This window comes from Rhodofomes roseus (genome assembly GCF_022264815.1).
Source record: "Rhodofomes roseus strain CIRM-BRFM 1785 chromosome Unknown C8Q71scaffold_2, whole genome shotgun sequence".
In the NCBI taxonomy this organism is placed as follows: Eukaryota; Fungi; Basidiomycota; class Agaricomycetes; order Polyporales; family Fomitopsidaceae; genus Rhodofomes; species Rhodofomes roseus.
This window is the reverse complement of record NW_025952958.1, coordinates 180640-197693: the sequence shown is the minus strand read 5'-3', so window position 1 is coordinate 197693 and position 17054 is coordinate 180640. Positions and strand designations below refer to the sequence as shown.

At 55.2% G+C, this 17054-nt stretch overlaps 7 protein-coding genes across 7 annotated transcripts; 4 read left to right on the top strand and 3 right to left on the bottom strand.

Annotated features, from left to right (window-relative positions):
- Positions 1–2232: 2232 nt before the first annotated feature.
- Positions 2233–4690, bottom strand: C8Q71DRAFT_903490 (uncharacterized protein; the record flags this gene model as incomplete). The annotated part of the gene is made up of 2 exons (XM_047928822.1): positions 4362–4690; positions 2233–4310 (listed from the first exon to the last, which is right to left on the bottom strand). Coding segments are annotated over exons 1-2 (2079 nt in total), but the record flags the coding sequence as incomplete, so codon positions are not given.
- A 33-nt stretch (positions 4691–4723) lies between these two features.
- Positions 4724–6141, top strand: C8Q71DRAFT_201088 (uncharacterized protein). Its single transcript, XM_047916959.1, has 3 exons — positions 4724–5471; positions 5521–5784; positions 5845–6141. Exons 1-2 carry the CDS (start codon positions 4786–4788, stop codon positions 5765–5767), a joined length of 933 nt encoding a protein of 310 aa, XP_047783432.1. The 5' UTR covers positions 4724–4785; the 3' UTR covers positions 5768–5784; positions 5845–6141.
- Positions 6142–6187: 46 nt separating this feature from the next.
- C8Q71DRAFT_201096 (uncharacterized protein) lies at positions 6188–7443 on the bottom strand. Its single transcript, XM_047916960.1, has 3 exons — positions 7218–7443; positions 7127–7154; positions 6188–7070 (listed from the first exon to the last, which is right to left on the bottom strand). Exons 1-3 carry the CDS (start codon positions 7333–7335, stop codon positions 6236–6238), a joined length of 981 nt encoding a protein of 326 aa, XP_047783431.1. The 5' UTR covers positions 7336–7443; the 3' UTR covers positions 6188–6235.
- A 1198-nt stretch (positions 7444–8641) lies between these two features.
- Positions 8642–10814, top strand: C8Q71DRAFT_732610 (peptidase S10 serine carboxypeptidase). The gene is made up of 10 exons (XM_047922268.1): positions 8642–8929; positions 8989–9074; positions 9131–9199; positions 9248–9347; positions 9405–9683; positions 9739–9832; positions 9899–10016; positions 10069–10094; positions 10152–10565; positions 10625–10814. The coding sequence occupies exons 1-10, from the start codon at positions 8715–8717 to the stop codon at positions 10691–10693; spliced, it is 1470 nt and encodes a 489-aa protein (XP_047783430.1). The 5' UTR covers positions 8642–8714; the 3' UTR covers positions 10694–10814.
- Positions 10815–11337: 523 nt separating this feature from the next.
- On the top strand, positions 11338–12341 carry C8Q71DRAFT_200882 (uncharacterized protein). Its single transcript, XM_047916958.1, has 2 exons — positions 11338–12143; positions 12210–12341. The coding sequence occupies exon 1, from the start codon at positions 11528–11530 to the stop codon at positions 12065–12067; it is 540 nt and encodes a 179-aa protein (XP_047783429.1). The 5' UTR covers positions 11338–11527; the 3' UTR covers positions 12068–12143; positions 12210–12341.
- Positions 12342–12676: 335 nt separating this feature from the next.
- On the bottom strand, positions 12677–14310 carry C8Q71DRAFT_719959 (uncharacterized protein; the record flags this gene model as incomplete). The annotated part of the gene is made up of 6 exons (XM_047921326.1): positions 12677–13502; positions 13562–13589; positions 13648–13816; positions 13877–13922; positions 13983–14061; positions 14118–14310. The coding sequence occupies 6 exons, from the start codon at positions 14308–14310 to the stop codon at positions 12677–12679; spliced, it is 1341 nt and encodes a 446-aa protein (XP_047783428.1).
- Positions 14311–15585: 1275 nt separating this feature from the next.
- On the top strand, positions 15586–16883 carry C8Q71DRAFT_200828 (uncharacterized protein). The gene is made up of 3 exons (XM_047916957.1): positions 15586–16172; positions 16231–16298; positions 16360–16883. The coding sequence occupies exons 1-3, from the start codon at positions 15864–15866 to the stop codon at positions 16745–16747; spliced, it is 765 nt and encodes a 254-aa protein (XP_047783427.1). The 5' UTR covers positions 15586–15863; the 3' UTR covers positions 16748–16883.
- Positions 16884–17054: the final 171 nt, after the last annotated feature.

The following is a 17054-nucleotide window of genomic DNA, read 5'->3' as shown; positions in this document are numbered from 1 at the left end:
GAAGTGCACGACTTGCATGCCCGCATCAACCGTACTGTGTTCAACAGTACCGCCGAATTGGCATGGGTGTAAGATGCCGTACTTCTGGCCATCGAACTGCATACGCATTGCAAGAAGCTTTTCAAATAGCTTCCCGAACACGCTGAGGAGGCATATTGGTCGATATGCTTTGACTTTGCTATAGTCCGGCTTATTAGGCTTGGGTATAACAACCGTGATGGACCTCTTAAAGACGTCAGGGAATTTGTGCAGTCGGATGCACGCATTGTAGTATGCCTTGAAAAAGGAATAGACTTTAGATCCCCAGTTGATCGTGTTAATCACGTTCCCCTGTTTATCTTTTAATTCTTCAATCATGTGGAATATGCGTTTGCACCATTCCCAATTGACGTGATCTTCACCTCCGACTGACGTGTTAGACGTGTCAGCCAAATGTTCCGCAATCTCTTCCATGGAGATTTCATTAAAGGGACGCTTCTCGAATTGCTTGAACTCTTCGAGAATTGTCTCATCGACTTCCTTCGGGATGGAAGGAGTGAATTGCTCTCTAAACTCTGTTTGGAGTTCATCCTGCGATTGGATAACGGATCCATCAGCGCGCTTGATCTGCACGCTGGCATCCAGTTTCCTCGGCTTAGCCCAACTAACAAAGTTGGAGATAAGCTGGGGATGGCAATTCGACAACATTTTGTCGAAGAATTCCCGCTTGGCGCCTTTGGAAGCGCGGCGGAGAGAGTTGTTCGCTTTACGGCGTCGGTTATTAGCCCCTTCGTAGAGCTCATGATAAGTTTTGTACTGGTCAGCGTTTCTGCCTACTGTACGTAGAGCAAGGCCGATAAGGCCTCGCACTTTGTCACATTGTTTAGATGTGAGAATCTGGCGCTTGCGAGCGGCACTGCACTCGGCATTCCACCAGGATTTTGAACGGGCTGAGCGCTGGGGTTTCACCGCATTTCCCTTCCATGTCCGCTGGATGTAAGCGTACAGCTTATCTCCAGTTCGCTGTAGCTCATCAGCTGTCTCCCACCGAGTGGGGAGATCAGCAATGAGCTTGGCAACTGCTAGGCAGAACTCGTTGGATGCGGGTCCTACGCGTGCAATTATGGGTTCGGGCTCCGGTGAATCACCGGCATTCCATTCCCACGTCAACGGAGCATGGTCACTCCGGTGACGTGCGTGGGTATTGACCTTAAAGTTCAATATTTGGATGTCCGGTCTGTGCCAAACCAAGTCAAGAGTTCTTGCGGCCAACCTAGGGTTATTGGATTTCCAGGTGGCCGGCGCTGCAGGGTCATTTCCTAGGAGCACTTGAAGCTCCGTGGTTAAGTCCCATAAGTCTGAAATTGTACCTCCGTGAGGAGGATTTTCATTGCAGTTGCGTGTCACCTTGTCCCATGCGACGTGGTGCAGGTTAAAATCCCCCGCCATCAAAGTGATAGGCGGGAGGGAGTCAACGTGTTCGAGCAAGTGAGAGATCACATTGCTCGGCCCGTTATCATTGTACACGTTGAGCACATTGCAGGCGCCCTGTGGTGTACCGAAGGAGACCAGGAGACAGTCACCATGAGGTGCTGATCCGGTAATGATGTGGGGGCTAGCCCCGCGCCAGCGGCGATGCACATATGTGGCAACCCGGGACTTGGAGGACGCGCCGAAGCACGTGAAATTTCGGTGAGCAGTCGTATTCTCATACGAGTCCCCGTCCTTTTTCTTACTGGACGGCACATTTTTGATATGTCCCCAGAAGATCTCTTGCACGCAGATGACGTCGGCGTCTCTGTAGCGCTCAAGGAGCTGAGTCGTATTCTCAGCAGATTTCTGCACATTGGCAGAAACAAATTTGACATTAAAGGCCGGCTCAGGCTCAGCTTCATTGTCAAGGATGTTATCATTCGGTACTGGTGGTGGTACAGGTGCGATTACAGGTACTCCGGGAGGCTGTTGAAGCCACCGGTCAAGGAACTCGAGCTGCTCAGCATTGATGGGCTCGTCGTCAAAGTGCGTCGGGGTGGGCCGCCGCTCAACACGTGGAGGGATAGGGTTAGCTGATCCTCCAGCATCAGCATTCACGTTCGGTTGTGATTCCATAAGGCAACGTACTGGTGAGATTACGCAGACGGCCCCGAGGTTTCCCCCTGGGCGTCCGCCATCGCTGCGTCAGCCATTTCGGCTATTCTCGCGTCGGCCTCGCGCATGCGCTCATCGCGCTGCTTGCGCAGGGATGTGATTAACTTCTGGACTTCCTTCTTCACTCGGTCGTCCTGCTGCCTAGGTGACTCCGCCGCCTCAATCTTACGTGAGACCAAGGCTTTGTCGTTATTGTGCTTCCAGACCGTGCAACTGGTCCGGTTGGCTGGGCCGTGGCCTGCCCGGAGGCAGTTCGGGCAGTAGTGGTGGTCAGAGGGACAAACCGGGAGGTCATCCGTCCAGAACCGCGCTTCGGTGCAGCACGAGGCCTCCGCCGCGTGCGCTTCCTCGGTGTGATGCTCGCCGCACAGGGGGCAGCAAAGCTTCTGTTGCGTGCATCGGTCACTACCGTGACCCCATCGCCAGCACTTGGTGCAGGGTTTCATCGCGTTGCGCGCGTTGTAGACCTGGACATTATGACGCGTCCCGAAGAGGAGCACGTCTCTGGAAGCCAGCTTGTGGGCAATAGCCCCGCTGTGATAGTCCCGGACGAAGCATTTAAGCTGTCCAGTACTGCCTTGCCTCTCAACGGTAGCGCGAGGAGAGTTGGAGAAGGGGACGACGACGTCCAAAAACGCCTTCGTATTCTTGTCGATTTCCGCACACCGGACGAGCTCATGCCAGAACTCTTCCATGGTGACGTCGGCGAGCTTCCTCTGACCCGGGACGGCCCGAGCAGTGACAAGCGTCTTGATACTGACGCACGTGAGCTCGTGGATGTGCTCGACGTTCGCCTGAAAAAGATCCCCCGGGCGCTTTTCAGCGGCGAGGGCGGTAAGGAGCGCAGTCACCTTCTCGCGAAGGACGGCGAACAGCTCATCAGTCGGCCTTTCGGCGAACTTGACGATGACGTCTCGTCCCGAATTCTTGAGTACAGACGAGGCGGCCTGCATCATCGAACCCGAACTTCGGCAAGCGTCGTTGATGTACGACGTGAGGATCTCCAACGAACAGTCAATGTCGGTGAAGGTGTGGGGGAAAATCCGCACTAGCACGGAGCGCGAGTTCTCGACCGGGTTGCCCTGTTTCACATGGATCGGCGGGGGCTTCTTAGCAGGAGCAGGCGGAACCGGCTTCTTGGAGGAGGGCGTCCCTGTCGCCGGTTGTCCGGGACGAGCGACAAGAGCAGAAGACCCGATGGGCCCAGGAGGAGGCGGAGCGCCAGGGCGTGAGTACCCGGCAGCTTCCAGACCTTTAGAAATCGCGAGCGCGTTCACTAAACCGATGGAGGGAGCTAGTCCTCCGATTGAAGCAGCCTGACCCAGACGGGCCCAGTCCTGCGAAGAGTCGAGGACTATGGCCTGGGACATGGTGTCACCAGACGCAGTCGCCGTCGAAGGGGATTGGCTGCGCGCGCGCTTAGCCTTGGCTGCATCAGCTGCCTGGGCAGCCTTAGCGTCAGAGGGCGTCTGAGGGCGGTCCTTCCGTTTCCGGGGATCCGTCGTCTTCTGCTCGTCGAAGTGGACATGCGGCGGAGAGGGAGCCCTCTCCCGCCCTTTGCCCTTGGAAGAAGCGGTGGCCGCGGCATATGAAGCCGGACCTGCTGCGATACTGTCGACGCGGCCAGAGACCGCCTTCAACGTCGACCTAAGGCCATCTACCTCACGCTTAAGTTCGTCACTCGTGGCGAGGACTCCCTTGCTTATGAGGTCGTGGTCAGCGTGTACCCTTTCGTACAGCTGGTTGAAGGCATTGGCGAGCGGTTTCCTCCACTCGTCTCGCTTATTAAGCTGCGCGCGAAGCGCAGCGCTTTCCTCTCTCTCCTGGAAGAGAGCTTGGGCGATGACCTCGGACCCGGGAGGGTACAAGATTTGGGCAGACGCTGGAGCAATGTCAATCCAGGTCCGGTAGACGTTGGCGAGTTCCTGGGAGGCGAGGTGCCACCATTGACCCGATTGGTCCGCCCCATCGGAGGTGACGTCGGACACGTGTTTCTTGAACTGGGACCGGCCCGATTCAAGGAACGCGTGGATGTTGAAGAGGTTTCTGCGCACGGCCGCAAGCGCGTCTTCCTCATTCCACTTCCACGTGGTTGCTACTTCCGGCCACCTCGCTATGAAGTCGAGGGGCGGGGCGTGGAGTTCGGGGTCTACGGACATGCCGCGGTCTCCGGGGTCTTCCGGCTGCCTCATGGCGTTAGACGCCGGCTGGTCGGGGCAAAGGGCAGGGCTCACCATAGGGGAGGCCCAGCTTCGGGGTATTTCGAGTTCGCGCTCTTCGAGGAGGCTACTCGGTACATACGCTAGGCTTGCCGGGGGTGGTGTACCCTCGACAGAGCCATGGCGCGAGAGAGTCCGAGCTCGGGCAGGTGCTGAGACCTTTTCCTCGCTCGGAGATGGGCTATTCGCCTTAGGTTTGGAGTACGGGGTCTTACGACCGCCGTAGGAGGATCCGGTGGTGCCACCTGCGGCACCACCAGATACAGTGGTCGAGGCAGGAGCGGCTGGGGTGCTCTCGGGGGATAGGGGAGGGTCATAGTCAAACAGGGAGGGGGAGGGCGAAGGCATGGCGAAGGGCGCCTAAGCGAGATGGTGGTGGTACGAGAACAAGAAGCGGCGCATCTGACGTATTCGTCTCTCACAGGATCGGTCGCTGTGCATGTTCTCGACTCTAACCCTCAGAGGCACGCACCTCCCGGGTCCCATCACACTTGCCAGACGGGAATCCTTTCCGGCTCGTCAATACGACCTTGACAAAGAACAGTACGCGAACAGACCAGACTGGCTCGCTGTGGAACCACCGCAGAACAGTGGCCACCTCTCCCTCGAACTTGGCGAACGTATTGGCGGTGGCAGGTCTGCCGTCGTCTACTCCGTGAAAGCTATCCCCAATGCGTCTCGCATCGACGAATCTTGTGACTTGGACCTTTGCGTCAAGGTGGCGCGGCCGAACCGTTGTCGCTCGCTCGCTCGGGAGGCATGGATTCTGGAACAGCTCCCCGAGGGCGTGACCCAGGGTGTAATCACGCCGCGCTGCTACGGATTTTTTGCCGTCGATTTATCTCCTAGGCAATTGCCCTTTCCTCTCTGGTCTGGCGACGACTACTTCATGGATGCATCACCAGGGCACTGGGAAAAAGACGATCCCACCCAGGATGATCCTCTATACGACGACGACCGACCTGATGAAGTGCGGTGCCCGGGCTCTCCTCCCGGTGCTAGAGAGCTTTCCCCATGGGTCAATTGGCGTCCTGACCCTGGTGCACCACTCTTGTCGGTTCTTCTTATGGCTCGTGGAGGGCGGACATTCAGCATGGCCGAGGATGACTGGGATCGATCCAATCAGTATGTAACGTCTGCGCATGCATCTTCCATGTTCTGACTCCGCACTCAGCAAAGACATTGAAGACATCCTCGACGATCTTTCCGCCAAGTACATGTTACATGTTGACCTTCGCCCATCGAACGTCATACGTGCGCCGTCTCATACGCAAGAGTGTGGAGTGCACAAATGCGTACACAAGTGGAACATCATCGACCTCGCCTGGTCGACCGTCGATGGCCCCAAAGATGATGAAAAACTTGCGCTCATCTGCGAGTTGCAGAGGGGCAAGTGGCGCAACCGGTACTGGTATGCCTGAACGCCGTGCGTGAACCGGTATGTCGCATCCACGCTCAATTCTTTCGGGGTCTTACATGGTCTGCAAACAATCTTGAGAGCGCCATATGTCTCCTCAGGCTGTAATCTATTACACTGAATGCGTGTACTTCGTGATCAGTGGAGACTACCAACTGTCGGAAAACGCCTTCCATCCGCAAAAAGGTCGTGTTCAGAGTCTGCTTAGGGGACATAATCCTACGGGGTGGGCCGCCGGTCAGCGAGCTCAAGATCTTCAGTCTCTACTCTACCGATGTGGCTCGTCACCGGCTCACCGTCAGCGTGGAGCTCAGTCCTCGCTGCAGGACCTAATTATTGCGGACATTGCCACGGGGGGCCTCAATACAAAGGTATAGTACTGTACATACTGCAGACATCACAACAATTCTATCTGATCCTCGCTGTCATATATCTCGGTTCATAGGTATGGCGGCTCGGCCCTCTTCAAGCTTCATTCATCCACCAACGACAAAGCGTGCCCCATCCTTTCTCCCAACAGCCGATGCACCTCGTCGGAGATGGAGAAATCGGCCTCGCTCATCCATATCCTTTTATTCGCCTCTGCCGCGTCTTTCTTGTCGAATCCGAACTTGTTTGGGTTATCCAGCAACTCGGACAATATCTCATGGGACGAGAGGACGAACAGTGACGCATCGGAATGGCCGTTGGTGAACTCCCGCGCGGCGACAAGGAGGCGATCGTTCCAGCAACGTATGAACTGTCTCGCAAAGTCCGAGTCCCCCTGCTCGACTATGCTCGGTGCCCGATCTCCCGGAGGTACGTCTACGAATATGAAGCTTCGCGCGTTCGCCTTCGCGTACATGTTATGTGCATAGGCAAAAAGTGGTGACAACTCCTCGGCTATCGTATTTGGATCCGGGTGCTCTGCGCGGTCTGGGGCTTTAGTTTCGTGCGGCCTGCGTAATTGGATCGCAAATGAAGGAACTTCAGGCGCGATCTCTGTTCGAGGTGCGGCCACAGATTCGTCATCGCTCGTTTCCTCGGACTCGTTGTCACTGTCGTCTTCAGATTCATCGCCAACTGTCTCCTCCGATCCTTCGTCGACTTGACTCCCAGATCCGTCTTTGAGTTGGTCTTCAGTCGTACAATTCTCGGAGTTTGTGCTTGTCTCTCTAGATTCTTCCTCGGCCTGGTCGCCCGATTCTTCCTCATCCCGGTCTTCAAACTTTACCTCGTTCTGGTCTCCAGACTCGTCCTCACTCTGGTCTTCAGACTCTTTGCTGTTTTGGTCCTCAGATTCCTCGTCATCCTGAACCTCCTCGTAGCTATCAGATGTAAGCCAAGTGCGCAGCCGTGATGTATGGGGCCCGAGGCAACTCACCAACAATCATACAAGCCCAACCAGATGACTGGCCGACCGAACAGAAGCAACTGTGAGTCGTTGTATGACATTGGCTCATCTTTGTACTTACCGCACAACATCGTTGTGGGGTCGCAGGGATTCCTCGACGTTGACTGTTCCAAACAAAATTGCTCACTTTGGGCCGGCATGTCGCTCTTCGCGAATGCAATCCTCTCGGCATAATTCATGACTTTCACGGGCTCTCCGCCGAGTACCCTATCCCTCAGGTGCTCGTGCTGTGTCACGGAATGAGGCTTTTCAGTACAATACGCGATCAAGACCCAGGCTGCGAGTCACGTACCCAAGGCTTTACATTTGGATCATTACTGCAACTGAAGCAGTCGCCGCTGTGTACGTCCCCAGGTCTCAGCACAGTGCTACACCCGAAGAGTTGTTACAGATTTTCACGCACATGTGGACCCAGGTTTTGAACCTTGCCAAGCCCGGCCAGCTGTCGCGTTTGATTGAAAGCCGCAACACTTTATGCGCAACGGCCCGTCAAACAAGTCAACGCGTGTCGCCACTGCGCGAAACGTACCTAGATTTTGCTCTGTCTGGTCGTGCCTCTGAGTGGACAATGCAGGCTCGGCTACTCCGTCTGGCGACACCACGCTCGGACGGACTGGGAACTGCATGAGCATTCGTGCTTTCTTCTTCAAGGGACTTGCACTGGACGCCGTGGACGTATCGCTGCCGCTCTCTGAACTACTGTACGCCCGCTTCGCTCTTGCCATCGCGGTGTGCCTTCGTCTCTTGTTTTCTAACGGCGGTGAAGCGAGGAGATGAGCGAAGTTGGTGGTGGCGAGTCGAGGGAAGGTTCCTCAAGGTTTGGTACGGCGAACGCGTTCCACCGCGGGCCATTTAACGCGTCCATCAGCGTGTTGAACGCGTCACGAGGGCGTGTACATAATGATACCCGCTGCACACCGCGTGCACCATGCCGGACGACGTCGCAAATGGTAGCTCGTTTGTCCTAAGAAAGGAGATACAACAACGCAAGTTGTTGTCACGCAGCGGTGACGCTTCTTGTCTCTCGAACATCATCGTTTGTTCGACAGCGCTCGGGCGTGACACAGTATAATCGGAGCCTGTTGGGTTCACATTCAGCGCTATGACGCGCAGAAATGGCTGCCTCAAGCTCTCTAACTCAGTACAGTAGGTTGTCACTAGCTTGCTGTGGGTGATTACCACCTCAGAGTAGCTCACCGCGACAGCGCGAGCGCTTCGGCCTCCTACAGTGGCATTTGGTGTACTGCGATACGTTTGGCAAACCACATTCATCGTGAATTCGTTAGGCACGTATTTTCTCATGTACATGTAACGACCGAAATTCAATCTACATAGGTTTGAGTCAACAACTCTGAGTCCTGGCGCGCTTGGTCACGTCATGACGCGTCTTGGACGCGTCTGTGGCGTTCGTACATAGCACACGACCCACGTGATGATCGGCGCGCCGCCGAACCCGCGGCTTGAGCTGGTCCCTGGAAGTCTCGCGTGCGAACGCCCATCTCGCCCAAATCCAGCCTGAGGTTGCACTTATCGGCCAGGTTCCTTTCTCTTGACCGCCATGTTCTTGCACTCATGGGCATTGTGCGCTACCCTACTGACCTGTTTCAGCCGTGTAGCCGGCTGGCAGGAGCAGATAAGGATCAGCGCGGGGTCGAATGCAATGCGCCTGCCATCTCTCGCGTTGGAGGATACGTACATCATACTTGTTCACGAGAGCGTCCCGGGCTACGCAGTACGCGTTAAGAAGACCGAGTTCTGCGATTCTACTGTGAAGTGAGTGCGTTTGTCAGTGGGCGTATTCCGGCGACGAAGCTGACGAGAAGCACTACTAGCGTATACACGGGCTATCTAGACGTCGACTATGGGGCGAAACACATGTTCTTCTATTTCTTTGAGAGCAGAAGAAACCCACAGAAAGGTTGATTGAGTACACTGTTGGCTGTCGAGCCCTGACTTATGCAAGCGTGTGGTTAGACGATGTCATGATGTGGATTAACGGCGGACCAGGCTGCTCGTCGTCAATGGGTCTGCTCATGGAGCTAGGTCAGTGCCCATGCGCTAGCGGACGCGCAATTGATAGACCGTTTGCAGGACCATGTCAGATTGACATAACGGGCACCTCGCCCAACCGCACAACCTGGAATCCATACTCCTGGAACGCGGAAGCTAACATATTCTTCCTCGATCAGCCGTAGGCCACTCTGCTAGCAATTGCGCTCTGGGATGCATATTGAATACCTCACTCCAGTGTCGGTGTTGGTTTTTCTTACGCCGACTACGGTGAGACGGTCGAGACCACGGAAGAAGCAGCTCGGAACGTGCATGCCTTCATCAATATCTTCTTCCAGACATTTTCTGAGTTTTCTGGGCGACCGCTACATCTATCCGGCGAATCGTATGCAGGACGATACTTGCCTGCGTTCGCGAGCTACATACACGACCAGAACCGTCTCGCGCAGGCCGAAGGGCGAGAGACGATCAATCTACAAAGTGTCCTGATTGGCAACGGCATCACAGACATTTCTACGTAAGTGTTATCTCCTTGTGATTTGAGCGGAGAACGCTTTAGCCATGCCTGCAAGGTTATATCCTGGTAGATATGAGATCGAGTGCGGCACGGCGGCGCTGGAAGTGCCGTTCCAAAAGGTCAGCACTTGCGTACGGATGAAGATGGCAGTACGTCCCTTCTTTCCCGAGTCTTTGTGGAAGAAACTGTGCTCATCACTCCATACAATGCAACAGCTTCCACGCTGCCAACGAGCCATGTATGACAGCTGTATCGACCAATTCGATGCTATTGGCTGCAACGCTGCCGTGAACCTCTGCGACTCCGAACTGAGCACTGGATATTGGGCAAGCGGTGAGTCCTGTACGAGCTGACATATCAACGGTGATCTCAAAGGACTATGCAGGTCGCAACCCCTACGACATCTCAAAGGTACGCCGGTCTCCCCTGATAGTCTGACAGAGTCCTGCAACATGACACGCTCCCCAGCCCTGCGAAGGCACGAGCCTCTGCTACAACGAGAACGCCGCTATCAAGGCCTACCTAGATGATCCCTCTATCAGGAACCTCCTCGGCGTCTCTTCCCCGAACAACTTCACTGCATGTAGCAGCGCCGTCGGAACGGGATTCCGCGCACATCTGGACAAGTGGGCAGTCCCGTCCCAGCACTACGTCTCGAGCCTGCTAGCGCGTGGCATCAGAATCCTCATTTATGCGGGCACGTATGACTGGCAATGCAACTGGGTTGCGAATCGGATGTGGGTGGATAAGCTCGAGTGGGACGGTGCCGATGCGTGGGCGGCGGAGACTTGGAGGAGTTGGGGTGTGGATGGCAGCGTGGCAGGTGAGACGAAGACAGTCGGCCCGTTGACCTTTGCGACCGTCTTTGGTGCGGGACATATGATAAGTCTTACCTCTGTCTCGTGCATCAAATTTGTACTGACTTGTGGCGTGTTATGTACGTCCCTCATGACAAACCGGCAGAAGCACAGGCAATTGTGTCGCGGTGGCTCACTCAGAAGGACTTGTGAAAGTCAACTATAGCGGCGTATCTTTCCGCGCATCTATACAGTACGAGACATCTTGCACGAAAAGCTGCACGCATAAGCAGGAGGCGGTTCTCTTTCACTGCAATTTGCCAAAGCCGCGACCAGACACCGCGGGCAAACCAGGTTTTTCGGGCTCCGAAAACGCTAATAACATCGGTCCTCCATGGGAACCTTTTCGGAGAGCTTGACTGACTCCGAAAATGCTCCCGCATTTCTCATGTTCGTAGCATGTTCGCCGAAAACACGCATGTTCGGCCTCCGAACATGCTGAAATCGGCTGAAATGCATCATGTTCGCAGCATGCTCTGACAATATTCGGAGTCCGTAAAGGTTCCCAGGCGGGACTGATGTTCGTAGGGGTTTTCGGAGTTGGAACAACCTGGTTTGCCCGCGGTGAGAGTTGAACGGGGTGGGCGCTTATGTAGACCACGTGCATCGTGTCGTTGCCACTTGCCAGTCACTCGCCACGACGCGACGCGACTTGATACACGACTACGACCTTGCCTCTGCATTTGTACTGTCCGAGCTGTTGGCGCAAGTCATCGCTGCCGGAGCTGACTTGTGTCTCCTGACATCGTCTTGACTGGCAATGACAGAAAGAACCCGACGAAGTCATCGACTTGTGGACGAGACTACTACGCCGTGGCATCAACTTGGTCTTTAAATCGACAATAACTGCCGTTAACGTTCCAATACAACATAGAACCCAGTCGCCGTGCATGTTCTCTACTCTGGATATAATAGGCACCTGTCTTCCGAGTACTATTACACTTCACAGGCAGAAAACGTTCCCAGGATGTCAACTCGACTTCGATTATGACGAGCTTCGAACCAGGCCTGACTGGATCGCCATGTGGAAGTGCCATAACACGGTGGCCATCTGGTGGCCATCTTTCTCTTCAGCTTGGCGAACGGATTGGCTGCGGCAGATCTGCTGTTGTCTATGCAGCGAAGGTTCTCTACGCTACGCCAGGGCAAGACGTCCTTCCCTGGACTAAAGACCCTCTCATTGGAAACTTTCAAGCCGGACCTCTGCGTCAAGGTGGCGTGGCCGAATCGCTGTCGTTCATTCGCTCGGGAGGGTCGGATGTACGAGCTCAGCTCACCGAGGGCGCGCTTCAAGGCAAAATCACACCACGTTGCTACGGGTTCTTCACCGCCGAGCTAGACCCTGGCTTGTCGCGGTTTCTTCGGTCGAATGAGGACTTTGACCTCGACAGAACTCCTGCCACTGGGGATCATGGACTCGATGATTCCACCTGCGACGATCCTTTACTTGATGGTGATGACGACAATGACAACAACGCCGGCTCTCTGGTGGAAGGGAGCTCTGGCCATGGCTCAATCAGCGCCTGAACCCAGACGCACCACTTCTGTCGACCCTCGTCATGGCTCGTGATGGACCGAACTACAGCGCCAGCGAGGACGAAAGGTATGAATCAAACCGGTACTTGCCGCTCTACTTTGCCCGTTGTTGACTGATTCTTGGTGCACGCAGGGAGGACGTGTCGCAGGTCCTCGCCTTGTTGGCATCGTGGTTTACCATTTAACGCGACTTCCGCCCGCTGAGCATCATACGCGCACCGGCTGACATGCGGAAATGCCGTGGACACATTTGTGTGCACCAGCGGAACCTTGTTGACTTCATCTGGTCCATTGTCGACGATCCGAAGACTCGAAACAAGGCAGGATTTCTTCGCCGATTGCAGAGAAACAAAGAATGTTGACCATACTTCTACACCGATAGATCTGCGCGTGGCCCTGGGCCTTCTCACAAAGTTGGTACATTTGGTACATGACACGGTCGTGCGGACTTATTAAAGTGACCGTTAGGTGTAAGTAACGAGATTGATCCTCTATACGCAGTCCAGAGTCTAAGCTGATATTCAACGTTGTACAGATTTCAGCCACTGTCCCCTTCTATCATACACAGCGATGTAGTCAAATACAATTCTCGTAGGCCCTTCATTCTTGTTCAATGCGCGACATGGCGAGTGTGATCTTGTCTGCCAATAGTCGATGCACACCATCGGAGACGCTGACATCGATGCCCCATTGCGGATGTTCCGTCCATATCTTGCCGTTCTCCTCTGTTCGGTCTTCTTCGGCGAATCCAAACGCCTCCGGATCATCCAACAAGTCCGACAACACCTTGTGGGACGAGAACACGAACAGCGATACGTCTTCGTGATCACCGGCGAATTCTCGCGCAGCGGCATATAGGCGTTCGTTCCAGAACTGTATGAACCATCTTGCATCGTCTGAACACCCCTGTTCGATTATGCCCGGCGCACGGTCCGCAGGAGGTGTGTCGACGATAAGGAAGTTTCGCGCGCTCGCCTTCTTGTATAACTCGCCGGCGGAAGAGAACATCAACGAGATCGCTCCGGACAAGCACTCCAGTTCAGGGTCCTTTGCAGGGTGCAGCTGTGGCGTCTGCGCGCGCCTCCGTCGTAGCTTGAGCATGAGTTCCGTCCCCTTGGGCTCAACCTCTGCTTGCAGCGTCCCCTCAGATTCATCATTGGTGGCCTGCTCGGATTCGTTATCGGTTGTCTCGTCTTCGTCGTCGACCACCTCCTCGGGACCATCACGGACATGGCTCTCAGCTTCGTCGTCAGCCCTGTCGTCAGGAGAGTCTTCCCTGTGGCCTTCAGACTCTTCGCTTGTCTTGTCATTGGGTTGTTCGTTACTGCCATTTTCAGGGTCGACATCAGTTTGGTCCTCATACTTGTCGTTGGATTGGCCCTCGTGCTGTCTCTCGCAATAGCTCGGTCCTTCGCACTCTTCATAGCTGACAGCCACAAGGTATGTCAGTGGCTCTGGGTATTTCGGATGTTCGATTTGGCTCACCAAGTATCCCAGTATCCCAGCCAAATAACTAGTCCAACAGACGACGCGTGAGTGCTCATACAAGCTTGCGTTATTTCAATGCTCACCGTATAGTGTTGACGCAGGGTCATAGGCCTCTTGCGGATCGGGGCCGTTAGTGCACAGGTCATCAATCTGCATCGTGCTGTCGCTCCACGCGGAGGCAATGTCTTCGGCGAGATTCTCGACTTCCACAGTGGCACCAGAACCGTGCAAGCGATCCCTCAGATAGTCGTGCTGGGCCACAGAACTAGGGTAAGCAAGACGCACGGTCGAAGTCGGTGGCTGTGTACATACCCAGACCTTTTCTTGCTGAGCATGGCCCCTGCTGAAGTGATCGCCCCTGCATAGGCGGGTAAGTGTTAGTGTACGTCTCTATATATAATGGGCTGACCCCACTCACAGATGGACCCATGTCGTGAAACCAGCTAGACCTGGCCAGCTGTCGCGCTTGACCGCCACAGGAAGTACGTCCTGTATAGCTGTACATCGAGGAGGTCAAGTCGGGCGGCTCAGGCGTCGTTGGAAGTGGGCCTACCTATGCCTGGTGGGGGTTTGTCGGATCTCTTCGGCATAGACAATGCAAATTCGACGACTTGCGTCTCTGGCGCCTTAACCGGACGGGCGGGGCTGCCCATCTCGATCCTTGCTTTCTTTTTGATAGGGTTGGCCATGGCGGCCGCCGATGAACTGCTGCCCTCGCTGTCCAGCATGCGCTTGTCTCTGGCCATTGCGCCGTCTCTTCTATTTCTAGACTGGTGAAGTAGTCGAGGGGAGGAGTGGGGATGCTGGGGGTTTGAGGTCAAGAGGGGATGCGGCAAACACGTCCCCAACTCGCTCTTATAACGCGTCTACCATCGCGTCTTGAACGCGTCACGAGGGCGTGGCTCGCTGGAGCCACAGTTGATCAACAACGACTCAGCCATGGACTACAGCGCAGAATGGCATTCCGCTTGTGTACGGATATGTCAGTTCCCTTGTGCACGGAAAGGTCTGTTTCGCAGCCACATTGTTCGGTGATGTCACGCAGCGGTGACGCCTTCTAGTTTTCGACCCATCAAATCCCGTCACATCCCTCGTCCCAGCCTGCTGCATAGTCTGACCTTGCGATATACGATTGGGCGTCCGCGCAACGCCATCTAGCCCGTTGCAAGCCATCCTCAGTGCGTGGTCCATGCAGCGTTGCGCGACTTCACTGACCTCAGTCGCGCGATGGTAGTACCCGACCCAAGGGTTTCATTTGGATCTGTGCGCGCCGAACTCGTCATCGGCCACTCGCTTCCTGTCAAGGCTGCCATGAGGCAGAGTGCTTCTGATCGATTCGATACGGCCGGCTAACATGTGGCTTCTTCAAGGTAGTACTAGTCGAGGCATGATGCATGATGGGCCACTTGAGAGGAATCAAGACGTCCAACAATGGGCCAAATTTGGGTAGCCACTGCTGGCTTGAAGGTCAGATGCGATGCGTCTGAATCGCCTATTCCTGGAACGTACCTTCGCAACGTCCCGCCAGCCAGTTTGGGCTGATTGAACTCCACTCTAGGAAAGCAGTTTGCGGAGTGGCTTCCTTCACACTATTGTGTGTAGGTCCGACTTGTCATGCAAGCATTGTGCACACGTATGATCCAAGCCGAAAAGTGCAGCATGAGCGCGCTGAAAGTCCAACGATACTCATCGTATAGCAAGTGACGGTCGCTGGTGCCCAATGTCACCGAACACGGTCTGAATCTATCCGGAATGAGTACCTCGATAACCAACACCAGTACTGCCACCCCACCTGTCTCATCTGATCGCAATTGCCGTAAAGTACGATGCTTTGTTTCGCCGTTCTCCTGTTTGGGCAGATGTGGAGGTCTCCCACAACATTGCCTCCGAGTCCAAGGTGCGCTCCTATTAAAACGCTTGTCCGGATGTTGGTCTGATGTGATTGTGTCGTAGTCTTCGCCGGACAAGCCCCATAGGGAGGCCTCGGACGTAGAGACTAGACTGAAGTACACAAAACATAAGTGTATATATGTAGACGCTCCTAGTACAAATGGAACATCGATCAGTTTCGCTATGGCCAGATGCGCCGCGACAGACCGGTACCGCGCTTTCGCGTGCGCCGACTGGTGAGTCCTTCATTGACGATCTCGAGACGGCTTGCCGGCTCCGCTAGTTGTTTCGGGACGATATCGCAAAGTTCCCATATCCGACCCGTATCAATATATCATAGAATCAGTTCCACTGCTCGGTGCCTCTTCTTTCCCCGCCTTGAGTCTCCCAGTACTACTACTCGCACAACATGGCCGACATAGCAACAACATCCTTCCTTAACACTCTCAAGTCTGCCTTCCCCTCCCCGCCACTCACTACGCCAGAGGCAGTTCTCACCCAGCCCTGGTACATCGTTGCCGCCGTGTCCTTCAGCGCGAGCCGGAAGCCTGCTGCCGTCCCTATCGTCTTTGAGTTTGTACTCCACGAGCTGGAGGCTGCCCAGCTTGTGGCCGGCGTGCGCGCGGACTCCGAGGAGGGACTGGCGCAGCGGGTCAAGCTTATAAGCAAGATCCGTGAGGCATTGCTGCATTCCGGGCTGTTGAGCGGAGTGCCGAGGGTGAGTGATTTGGTGCGTCCGAGTCCGCTACCATATGGCTGACACCATGGATCCGTAGATCATAGAGAGCTTAATCGCTCTGCATGGGATTACTCCAGAGGAACTGCAGGCCAAGGAAGTCCTCCGGTGAGCATCTTCCGTAATCTATCCATAGACGAATTCTCATCCGATGTGGCCACTGGTACAGAGACCGCACGAAGACGATCGCAGACTACGAGCAGAGCGGCGAGAAGCTATTCCGCTCTATGTACCGCGAGACCGCGGACACCGTGCAGGGCCTGCTCGACCGCACGTACCCAGACCTCGGCTGGTTCTGCAACACCGTCGGCTATGGCATCACTTATGGCGGGACCGATGTGCTGACGCAGGTGGAGGTCTCCTACGCCATTGTCGCTGCGCTGATCGCCATCGACGCGCCGCGCCAGATTACATGGCATCTGGCCAACGCGCAGCACGGTGGAGCGACGTTCGAGGAGGCACGGGCTGTGAGGGAGATTTCGGTGAAGGTTGCGCAGGCGGCGGGCGTGACTTGGTCGGATGGTGTTCCGGAGGTGACGGCTGTTGAACAGCACTGAGACGAGAACAACAGGCAATTTGTAGCACAACTAACTCACCCAGGAACCTATAAGTATACGCAATGACCATCATAGAGGGTCTTGAGGACGAGCTACACGACTGAATGCTCGATGTCGCGTTACGTTTTGTTCTGGGATGATGTACTCTAGCTAGTAGCTCGAGCCTCGCGTTGTCCACATTCGAGACAGACACCTAGAGACAACTTTGCGTTCACAGCCGGTGGCTTTCACCACCAATCCATCGCAATCTTCTTGACAGCAGCAGGCAGTGATGTGTACTGTGACTCAAAGTATCAACTTTCCATGG